Source organism: Mustela putorius, unplaced genomic scaffold (genome assembly GCF_011764305.1).
Source record: "Mustela putorius furo isolate JIRA1106 unplaced genomic scaffold, ASM1176430v1.1 tig00001419_pilon_pilon_pilon, whole genome shotgun sequence".
Lineage (NCBI taxonomy): Eukaryota > Metazoa > Chordata > Mammalia > Carnivora > Mustelidae > Mustela > Mustela putorius.
The window spans coordinates 1698810-1710203 of record NW_025421736.1 but is presented as its reverse complement, the minus strand read 5'-3'; the positions used below and the strand labels follow the sequence as shown (position 1 = coordinate 1710203).

At 64.2% G+C, this 11394-nt stretch overlaps 1 protein-coding gene and 1 long non-coding RNA gene across 2 annotated transcripts in view; one reads left to right on the top strand and one right to left on the bottom strand.

Annotated features, from left to right (window-relative positions):
- Positions 1-269: 269 nt before the first annotated feature.
- Positions 270-4319, bottom strand: LOC101679755. Its single transcript, XR_001176807.2, has 3 exons — positions 4013-4319; positions 621-1573; positions 270-445 (listed from the first exon to the last, which is right to left on the bottom strand). It is a non-coding gene; the product is annotated as an uncharacterized LOC101679755 (long non-coding RNA).
- A 133-nt stretch (positions 4320-4452) lies between these two features.
- Positions 4453-11394, top strand: part of TAFA5 (TAFA chemokine like family member 5) — a 169113-nt gene continuing 162171 nt past the window's right edge. Inside the window, exon 1 of the mRNA XM_045087621.1 lies at positions 4453-4692. Within this exon, the coding sequence (XP_044943556.1) occupies positions 4581-4692 (112 nt within the window). The 5' untranslated portion in view covers positions 4453-4580. The remainder of the gene's footprint in view (positions 4693-11394) is intronic.

Genomic DNA, 11394 nt, shown 5'->3' with positions numbered 1-11394 from the left:
CAAAGGGCTTGGGATGACACCTGGAACATACCATGGAACAGAGAAACACGACTTCTGGTCACTGACCTTGAGTGGGTGGAAAGAGCCGTCGCCCCTCGAAATCATGCTCTCATTGCACCCACCGACTCTGTGAAAAACCGTTTCCAGGGCTGAAATGTTAGGGCCCTCTATTGCCACGGGGCTCGCGGTCAGCTGTTGGCCCCTGCCAACCTGCCGACCCCCGTGCCTCTTGCTTGCGAGGCTGGCTCCCCATCAGCCCACTTGCCTGCGCAGAAGTGGCCTCCCGGACGCTGTCGTCTCCACCTGGCCAGCACCTGTCTCAGGCAGACCCCTACACCTGCTGGGGCCGTCGTCCGGTCTCCCGCCCTCCCTGCTCCCGCATCTCTCGGGGCTCAGGGGCATCTCTGCAAACTGCACACGGGACGCATCGTGGCCAGCAGTGAGCCTGCAAAGGAAAACCTGCAACTGTTTCTAGAGGAGGCACAGACAGGCCCAAGACTGTCGGCCCGTTAGCTGCCTGCCACGCACAGAACTCTGTATGTCCTTCCCAAAACCGTGCCTGCCCTCCCATAAAATACACCGCCCTCCCCAATGCCCAAGCGGACACCCCCAAATCTTACCCAGTTTAACATCCAGCTAGGAATCTCTCGGTCAGCCTGGCAGTCCATGACCTCAGTGACCAATGTCCCATGCCCGGTACAGAAGGGCAGAGAACAGGAAAGCCACAGACCACACCCCTGTGTTCTGCAGCAGAGCAGTGACAACAGGCACACACGCCCCGTGCAGGGGACGCTGGCATTCCCGGCCCAGACCTGGAGGGAGCACCACGTCCAGCCCCCCTCACATGCCACTCCTCCTCCATGGGCCACTCGAAGTGTCTGGGGCTCCCGTGGCCCCCTGAGCCACCAGATGCAGGACGCCCCATCGGTGGGCCAGGACACAGTTTGGGGCTTGGGGGGACCCAGGACCTGCTGGAGGCTGCAGGTCAGGATCCCCAGTCAGCACAGCGTGGAGTGGGGCTGGGGACTGAGCGTCCACTAAACTTACTCGGCTCTCAGAGTTGAAGGTGCTGTGGGTTCTCGCCACTCTCCACAGCCAGCCAGTCGACGACGACAGACTGTCACTTGGCAGCTTTGGGATCAGGAGCCGCGCTGTTTCCTAGCAACAGAACTCTGCGCCCCGCTCATCCCCCATCCCCAGCTCCCATCGAGGTCTGGGCCCGGCCCCCCGGGAGCCGCCAGCGCCTGCCGCTGCCTCCGGCCGGCCTCCCGGCTGTGCCTTCTGGTGACCCGTCCGCCCCTCACCCTGCCACTGCCCTGACCAGCCGCCCTCTCTCCCGCCCAGCCTCCCCGGCTCCCAGACTCTCCACCACCCTCTGACTCCAAGCCTCAGGCACGGCGGGCTCTGTTCTCTCTCCTCTTCCCGATACGGTCGTCCGGACCCAGCACAGACTTGGCCAAGACACTCCAGATCCATGAGTTGCTCCTGCCTGACCGACGTTCTTTGCTTGGACAAAAGCTGGTCGGGCTCCTGATTGTTCTCCGAGGCCCACCTGGGCACCTCCTTGTGCGATCTGGATTTAGCAAGAACCCTGCTATGTCAGTTCTACCAGAGCTCCCCCCACCATCCCCCTAACAGCCGCCCAGGCTCCCCATCGTCCAATGTCCCTCCATGGAGATGCCTGGTCCCCGGGCCGGCCTGCAGCCACGGTCCTGTCAGGCCGGCGTAGCCAGAGCCCCTGATCCTGCAGCCTCTCCCCGACAGCACGAGCCCGTCCCAAGGGCCCCCTGTCCTTGTGGACGGCCCTGCGCCAGGCCGGCCTCACCAGCTTTCACAAGCGTCTTTGAATACCTTTTCCTTTTACCTGTCCAGCCCTCGTGTCACAGCCATGGGACTCTCATGGAGGAAGCGGGTCGCGCCACACACCGCACCCTCCTTCTGCCGGGGGCGCTCCCCCACTGTCCACCCCCAGCATCGCCCTCCGACCTTGGCGTGACCCCTCCAGTTCACCCTCCCACACTCGACGCAGACCACATCCCTCTGGGAGCAGCCGTGCCACGCGGAGAGAATTACAGCAAACACGCCCGTCGGTGAGCAGCCCGCGTGCACGAAATGAATTAGGACACAATGGAAAATACCACAGTATAGCAAGAGTGTAAGTATGGTCTTGTGAAGCTGTCATGTCACGTGTGTGTGTGTGTGTGTGCGCGCGCGCACTTGTCCTGAGGACGGCTCGACTAACCTGCAAACCCACTGGGCTGGAAGCTTCCCTGGCCCGCCCTCCCCGAGCACCTGCCAGGCAAGCCTCCGGCCCCTCCCCTCGGGGCGCGGCCTCTGGGCGCTGCTGGTGCTGGTGTCCTCGTCTGTTTCCCAAACCAAGCCCACAGTTCCAGGGGCCAGAAAGTGTGTGTGTCGTGGAACTCGCCACGTCCCGCAGCGGCATCTGGAAGGTGCTCGCGGCACGGACCGGCGTGCGGGACTGCCCACAACAGGAGACGAGATGGGATGGACGGGAGGCGACAGATGCGGCATGTCGCGTCCTTTTTAGCAGGATAAAAGGCTTCCATCAGACCGGGGGGCGTAGAGCTAGAGAGGCACCACCCCCTCCCCCGGGGCGGGGGACTGCAGCGACTCTGCACGAGGGAGCCCCTCCTGGCCCGGGGGACGGACCCCAGCCCCAGGCACCTGACCAGGGCTCCCACCCCTCCTCCCTCAGGCTCTCAGGAGCCCCGGGTCTGCAGCACCTACACACCAGCGAAGGGAACCAGCGTGCTGCGTGGGGAAGATACCAAGAAGGAAGTCAGACCGCTTGAATTAAACAGGAATAGAAAATTTACGGAAAAAATCATCCTGGACACAATGACATTACAGCCTCTGGTGAGGGCTCCTCACTGAGCCGCCCACGGGACTGGGAGAGGTGGCTTGGCCTGGACTGGTCCTGTCTGCCTCAGTTTTCTCCGCACGGGTGTGTGTGTGTGTGTGTGTGTGTTGTGTGTGCATGTGTATGGTGTGTGTGTATACGGTGTGTGTGTGTGTGAAAGGATGTGTGTGTGGTACGTAGGTACCACGTGTGTGTGTGTGCACGTGTGTATATGGTGTGTGTGTCGTGTATATGTCATGTATGTGTGTGTCTCGTGCGTGTGCAGTGACTGTGTGCTGGTGGGTCCCTCGCGCCCACAGCAGGCTCCGAGCAGCCGTGATCACAGGCTCCATGGTCTCCTCATAGGCCCAGCAGGCCAGGGCCGGAGGGGACCAGGGATGCTGGGACCATTTTTTGCTTCAGGCCCTCTAGTGGCTCCTGGGAAAGGGTCTCCAGTTCCAGCAAGACCTCATGGGGTTCTGGGAGCCCTCCCTCCTCATGCAGGCCAGAAGACCCCTGAATCAGGAAGGATGAGCTCATGTCAGAAGAGGCCCCGACCCATGGGAAGCCAGCACTCGGGGTGGGTGGTGTGGCTGCGGACCGCAGTGCCCAAGTCTCCCGGGGTGGGGGGGGGGCTCTGCTGAGCATCTGGTCTCCGGAGCTCGTCTTGCTGCAGGGACCTGAGAGGGAGGAGTGAGGTTGGAGACTCTGACCTCAAAGGACATACTTGATCCTCGCTCCTCTTGTTTACAGGAATGAATCCGTTTTGCTGATGATAATTAATATGCAAATAAAATGAATTATACTAATTGTCATCCTGCTTACACAGTCCAGCACCTAGATGGGAGTTGGGAGACCCGAGACTGGGGCCTGGTAGGGGAGGGGCAAGGACACAGCTCGCCAAGGTCCTGGGCAGGGCGCAAAGGGCAGGGCGCCCCGTGGAGGACAAGGAGGATGCTCGGGAGGGGCTTGTGTCCCTGCCTGGCAGTGCTCGAGCTAGGGAGACCAGGAGCCCTCGGGCGCTGACCTCAGCTGACTCTGCAGGGCTCTGAGACTGCGCTCTTTGTGGGTTCCAGACACCAGCGCACGCACGACCCAGAACAGCGGTGAAGGGCGCATCTGGGAAAAGGGCCCGAAGCACCCTGTACTCACAGTAAACTCTGGGACCCGGCGTCGCAGGCCTCTGCGGAGAGGAGTCGGGGCTCGTGGGGCCCACGGGCCACACAGCCCAAGTCCACAAACTTCGCGCTGGCCAGGCCTGTCCTCCCCGCGTGGCGCGGGGCGGGCGCGCCCGGCCGTCTCTGTCGCCATCCAGAGGCGCGGCTTGGGCGCGGCGTCCCCTCGGCCTGCCTCCCCCGCCAGTCCCGGGGACCGCGCCGGGACCCCGCGGCGTCGGGCGCGCGCACCGGGCGCGCCCCTCCCATTGGTGGCCGGGCGCGCCGAGCCCGGGCGCGCAGCGACGCCCAGAGCCGCGGGGCCGGCGTCCCCGGGCTCGGCGGGCGCGGGCGCGGGCGCGGGCGCGGGCGCGGGCGCGGGCGCGGGCGCGGCGCGGGGCGGGCCGGCGCGGGGCGCAGTGGGCCGGAGCCCGGGCGCGGCGGCGGTGGCGGCGGCGGCGGAGGATGGCGCGCGCGGGGCCCGCACGTGGAGGCCGGCGCGGGGGCGCGGGCAGGGCCGGCTGCTGAGACGCGCTGCTGCCCCCCGCGCGGGCGCCGCGGCTTCAATGGCGCCATCGCCCAGGACCGGCAGCCGGCAAGATGCGACCGCCCTGCCCAGCATGTCCTCAACTTTTTGGGCGTTCATGATCCTGGCCAGCCTGCTCATCGCCTACTGCAGTGAGTACCGCGCGGCCGGGCCCCCGCACGGCCCTCCGGCCCCGGCCCCCGGGCCCTCCCCCGCCCCGGCCCGGCCCCGGCCCCGGCCCCGGCCCCGGCGGCCGCCAGGAGTCGGTGCGGAGTTGCCGGCTCGCGGCGCGCGGTCCCCGGGTCCCGCCGCTCCCCGCTGGGCCAGGAGGGAGCGGGGCCGCCCGGGCACTTCGGAAGCGGGCGCCGCCGCCGAGCCTCCCGCCCCGACTCGGGGGCAGGGCCCGGGCGCCAGGCCCCGGGTGGCGCGGCGATGCCCGGGGCTGCCCGGTGTGCGGCCGCCGCTCCCGGCCCAGGCCGAGCCGAGCCGCGCGCTCCGGAGGCGGCGGCAGGTGCGGGGCCGGCGGGCCGCACCGCGGGGGATGTCGGCGGAGCGCCCTGCCCGGCGCCCTCCGCCCGCGACACTCCCGCGGGGGACGGGGGGCGACGCGGCGGCCGGGCCGGGAGCGGGGTGTCCCCGGCGGGAGCGGGGCTCGGGCTCGGGCGCGCGGCTGGAGCCTCGCCTGCCGGGGAAGCCGACTTGCCAGGCGCGTCCTTAAAAAAGAGAAGTGAGGGGTGGGGTGCGTGGAGGGGCCGCCGCCGCCGCCGCCGCGGGCATTTCTGGAGTCGGTCCGGGGCTCCGAGCCGCTGACCCAGCTGGTCTGGCGCGGGGCCGCGGGCTCGGGGCCGGCTGGGTGCGGGGGACCGGCGACGGGGACAGGCTCCGGGGCGGCCGGGGTCAGCGGCCGGGGGTGGGCTGGGTGGGGGTGGGGGGTCGCAGTCCCGGGCGCAGCCCCGGGCCGCGGTGGGGGCGGGTGGTCAGGGCGCCCGGCGCACGCTCGCAGCCCGCCAGGGCGACGGGGAGTGGCCAGCGTCCTGGGCACCGGCTCGGGGGCCGGGATGGCGCGGGCTGCTCGGCTCCCCGGCCGGCCGCCTGGCACGGGCTCCGGTCCCTTCCCTTCGGAGCGGGAGGAGGGGACGGGCGCTGAGGAACACCTGTCATGGAGAACTGCCATGGGCGCGGGAGGTGATGGAAAAATATGGATTCTTAAAAAAAAAAAAAAAAAAGAGGCCAGCGCCGCGCCTGGCTCCCGCGCCACCACCTCCAAGTCCCGGCCTCCCGCGGGCAGTCCGAGCCCTCCGCTGCCCCCAACGAGACCACAGCGGACCACGGAGCCCCGGGCGCGGCGCGGTCTCCGAGTCCTGGGACGGCCCAGCCCGCCGGAGCCGCGAGGACACCGGTGCCCGAGCAGGCAGGGCCCTACTTCTTCCACCCCGTTGTGCATCGCCCACAATCGCAGGCAACGGCTGGCGCCCCGCGCGGGGAGGGGGCGCCAGGCGGGAAGGCCCCCAGCGGGGTCGTGACCGAGCTGCCCAGCGCGCACCGCCAGCACTCGGCTGCCCTCTGGGGGGGGCCCGGAGCTGGGGCTTGGAGCTATGGTCGCAAGGGTCCCCTGGCTCCCCGCGGCCATCTCGGCCCTCCAGCGGCATTCGCAGGGCTCCTTGGTGATGTGCAAAGAGCTGGTGAGAGAGAAAGTCCCAGGACCAACGGGGGGCCATGTGAATGCTCTTCCTGGTGGCGTGGGGGCAGCAGGGTTCGCATCCATCAGTGTTAGGAAGGGGACTAGCTCCCTGGGCCTCCCCTGGGGCTGCTGTCCTCGGCTGGCTCTGGTGACAGGGTCCATGGGTCCCAGGGGAGAACTCAGGACAGCACCTGGGCGGGGGAGCGGTGGCGCTTCAGGTGAGAAAAAGAGCAACCACGGACGGTTAAGTGTAGGACGCCTTGGCGGTGGTTTGCACACGCCACACCCCCACTGCCAGCCGGGGCCTCCCCGGCTCCCACCTTGTCAGTGTCCCCGGCCGCTGCCCACTGCACACCCCACACCTGCACCTGCACGTCACCCCGCCCCTCCCGTCCCAGGACTGCTGCCCGCGCCAGGCCGGGGTCACAGAACAGCCCGGCTGCAGCGCCGCCCAGACACACCGTGGAACCCGAGATCCCCACCCACACGCTCAGCCCGCCCTTAGCAGCCTCCCTGGTGTTCTGGAAACAAATCTTCCAGCAGGACAAGGACATTTGGTAAAATGTCTTATTCGGAAGGGCAGAAATCATTAATAATGAAAGCTTGGGTTAACCACATTTTCATGGTTGTTGCTGTTTCCATGTAACGGAATAATTGACAGTAAGATAAGACGTTTACGGACACACCCCATTTCACCGGAAATGCACTTGGAGAAATTAAAACATTTTACTAAAATACAAAATAGACATAATAATTTATAGCGTGGAACGGCAGTCCTGCAGGAAAAAAAAAAAAGCATTTTTTTTTTTTTTAGAATTTTTTAGAATTGCATTTAAAATGCAAATGAAACAGTTCTTATGATTTCCATGCTCTTCTCCAGTATACCTGGGATGAAAGAACCGTTAGCATCCTTGTTTGTAAATTGTTTTTGTTATCAGTCAGGATTTTTATTACCCAGAATGTCTCTGTGTTATGAAGCAGATATATTTGGATCATATTAATTAGGGAAACTGATAAGCATCGTATAGAATTCAATTATCCTCCCTATTAAATCTGAGAATTTCTCCGCAGCACACAAGGTGTGCACTTTCAGGCGCGGCGTGAGGGAAACTGGGTGATTTTCTGGCCTGGTTTTCCGTGCGGGGATGTGGTGCGGGGACCCCGCGGCGGTGGCGGCTCCTAGTTAAGGAGCTGGGCTCCACCCTCCGGCCGGAGAGAGACCTGCAGCCCACCAACTAGGTTAGTTGCTATAGTGACACGGTCTTGTCATTTTTCTCCCATTGGGGAGCAATTGCCAGGAAGAGCGGAAAGAGGAAGGGGGTCCTTGGCGGCCGTCCCCAAGCCGCACAGTCGGTGGCCTGCGGACGTCCTGTTGGCGGCAGGGCTGGCTCCGGGGTCCTGAGCTTGGGGGAGAAAGTTGGAAGTCCTTCCTCTTTCTTTGAGTCTTAGAAGGAGCCGTGTGTGCCGTTGGCCCCCTGGCCGATCTGGAGCGGAGGGCTTGGCTAGGGTGGATGTGGTTCTCCGAAGCTGGCACCACCGGCCGGGTTCCTGGGGGAGTGTGACTGCGTTGGGGTGCCCGTCGCGGAGGACGTGGTCATCTTTCCGCGCTGCCTTACAGCACCGGCCAGCGAGGGGGATGGGGAACAGGAGGAGCTAGTGAGGGGTCGTGTCCAAGCCTTGACTTGGACATTTGTGTGCGGTATTTAGTCCGAGGGGAGAAGCTCTGTGCTGTCCCCGCAGGGAACGGCTTGGCTTGGCGGACAGGTCCGGCGTGCAAATATTGCTGACGTGGAATTATTTTATCCCCCCCGTGGATCCCATCAAAACTGACTCGTAGCTTTGAGTTAAATCTCATGTCCTCAGCTACGACGATGAGAAGTTACCGACTTCTGAATTGTTTTTAATCCATTAGGACACTAACCGAGCGTGGGCTCTGTACTGTCGCATTTTCTTTATAAATACAATTTATTGCGTAGTTAGGAGAGATTAGAATGTGCTACTTTCCCGCTGTTCAGATTTTATTTCTGGAGTTCTTGGAGAGGTGAATTCGGAAATACTGGGCTTAATGAAGTGATGCCATTCAGAGGTTTCTTTCTCATCTCGGGCTCTTTGGGTTTCTTGTTTTTTGGGGTTTTTTTTTTTCCCCCTTTCTTTTCTCCTGTGTGTTTTTATTTGATGAATTCCTGGCTGGAGAGGCTGTGGCGTTGGTTTCTTTCAGCTTCCTAAAGATAAGTCGCCTCTGCTTGTGGGGTTTATACGAGCTGAGCCGGATGCCCAGGCATCAGCGAGGTAAGGGGATGCCCAAGGAAGTGTCCTCCTGAGCACAGGTCCCCCGGGGAAGGGTGCTGGGGAACAGCGGCGGGGAGCAGGCAGCCCTGCTTAGTCCTTCCCGGAGTGTCTCCAGCATCTCTCTTGCCGGTGAGCACAGAGGACAGCGGATCCCCAAAAGGGGGCTGCGTCCCGCCGTGGGCTTGCCGGGTCTGCTCGGCTCGGGGCTCCCGGCTAAATCCCACCTCGAAGATCTTGGTCGGGACTCGCCACTCGACATCCAGGGAATGACGTGTGTAGATCAACTTTTGTGGCATAAAGTATTTTCAGGTGACTTTTATGGGCGTAATTATAGGGAAATGTTATGATAATGTGGCACTAGAAAAGGGAAGAAAAGCAAAACATTAAAATCCCCATTTCTTTATATAGCTTCACAGCTGCGCCGAATGAGAAGGGCTCCTTTCTGCATTAAAATGTGGTGCTCAGGAGTTAATGACCTCCACAGAATGCCACCTGTCACCCAGAGTGCCGCGGGTGACGGCCGAGGGATGGGGACGAGGTTGACGAGGAGGGCCGGGACTGGGATTGGGGTCTCCGGCTCCTGGGGGGACGGGCGATGGGAGAGGGAGCTACAGGGAGGCCGAGGGCCTGGGGACCTGCCAGTTGTCCTTTCTTTGGTGTGGGGGGTGTCCCTGGCTGTCACAAGGCTAACAGAATCTGCTGGTGTCCCTATCTAAGTGCTGCCTTGCTCCCATACACGGACCCTGGGAGCTGGGGTTTGGGGCGCCAGAGCTCCCCAGAGCCCGGTGGCTCCTACAGGGCATCCCTCGGGATGGGAAGCCCCCCAAGGCCCCATGGAGGCCGCTCCTGGGGGTGGGGTGCTGCCTTCTCAACTCTGGTCCACAGCTTTACAGAGCAGGTCCAGGACTGCGAACTGAGAGTCGGGGCGGGCAGCTCAGGCCGGCTGGACAACTGGGCTTTCCAGAAATGCCGAGCAGCGGGCTGCAGGTGGGGGCGACCGTTCTGTCCACCCCGGCAAGTGTGGCAGAGGGCTCGGGAGGCTTTGTAACCAGCACTTACTAAAATGGCTGCCAGGATCGAGTGTGCAAGCACCTCTGTCTGCAGCTCGGCGAGCAGGACTCCTCCGGAACGCCGCCTGCTCCCCGCGGCTCTGGGGAGGCCCTGGCCCCGCTCCACACTGGCAGCGTCCTGGAGGATGGCGGCCTGGGCCTGGTGGGACAGTGGCCGCGTAGTGAGAGTCTCCCTGGGAGAGAGCTCTCATCTCCCAGGGCTGCGGCCTCCCGTCGCTGGTGGGCTCCTGCTGTGGACCAGCCTCCCCTGTGGAGGGACGGCCCCCGGGGGTCCCTGCCTCGGCACTGGTTCTCCGTCTGTGTCTGCTGAGTGAGCAGGAGAGGCCGATGGCCGGCCCCTGGCATCTGTGGAAGGCGGGAGACTCGGTCTGCAGTGGATTCAGGCAACTAGGAATTAGGGCTCCTGGGAAGGAGAGGCAGCCATGCTGGTGGCCCCCTGGGCTGGCATTCCAGTGGGGGCTGGACGGCCAGCACAAGGCAGAGGCGGCAGAGTGGGGGACAGGCAGCCTGAGCCAGCACACCATCGTGGTGTGACCACCACCCCCTCTGGTTGTGTCCAGTCCCAGCCTTGGAATGGGAGGAGCCTGTCAGGGGTGGCGGGCAGCTGCCCAGGGTCTGGTCCCGAATCCCTTTTCTACCCCGCGGGCTTCTCTTTCCCGGCCTTGAGCAGGCCTCTGCGTCGGCGGTCCCTGACCCTAGGCCGTGTGTCCAGTTTTTCTCTGAAGTGCATCTTGCTGTCCTCCAGGTCTGCCTTCACTGCCGTGACCCCAGAACCCCCACCCCGGACACATCAGCATTGTCCGCAGCGCGGCCTGGCCGCCCTGGGACCCCACCTGCGGTTCCCCGTTGCGTTTAAGCTCTGCACCCCCTCTCCTGCCCTTCCGTGAGCACTTGCCCCTGCTCAGGTCACTCCGGGCCTCCCAAGGTTGGACCTTCCCTGCATGCTGAGACTCTCCATCCCCGTGTTCTGGCCCTGGCAGAGTCCAGCCGCGAGGCCTCTGCCATGGGGCCTCCCCTCCTGGGGTGTGTGTGTGTGTGTGTGTGTGCGCCTGTTCTCGCCTGCACAGCTGTCCATCCAGTTCACGGCCAAGTTCACGGCCTGGCGCGTCCCTTCACACAGTGTAACACCCTGCAGCGGTGCTGAACGAAGGCGGCAGCCAGGAGCTGGACCAGGGCTGGGACTGGCCCTTGGTGGCAGAGAGCCTCCTCCTCCAGGAAGCCGCCCCTGAACACACTGCCTCACCCCCCACTCCAGGGCAGCACCACTAGGAGATTGATTCTGGGGGAAACACTCATTGATCCGGTCACCCTGAACTGCGTGTGCTGCCTGGGCAGACCCAGGCCTGCAGCCCTGGGGGCGAGGCCAAATGCCAGGGGCAGGGCCGAGGTGCTGGGCGGAGTTGAAGGCCGGGGGCGCGGCAGGGGCGGGCCGGGGCCGGGGGCGGGGGCGGGGGCGGGGCTGAGCTGTCTGAGAAAGGGCTGGCTGGATCCCCAGGACCTGTTGCTTAGGTGTCAGAAGTGATCAAAGGATTTCCACCGGGTGGCGGAGAGGGAGGCCGTGGAACCCCCGCGCAGAGCTCTGTCTTGTGAAGCACCATTGCGGGCCGCCGGCTTCCGGAGGCTTCCCCTGACCCCCCTGACCCCCCCGACCCTCCCCCCGACCTCCCGACCCCCGAACCCCCCAACCCCTCTCCTTCGCGGGGCTCCTACATGCAGCGCCCGGCGCCCTCACCTCCGCGGGCACCTGTGGCTCGGGTGCGTCCCCGCAGCGCTCGAGGGGTGCCTGGCGGCGTCCCTGGGCCCTCGCCTCCAGG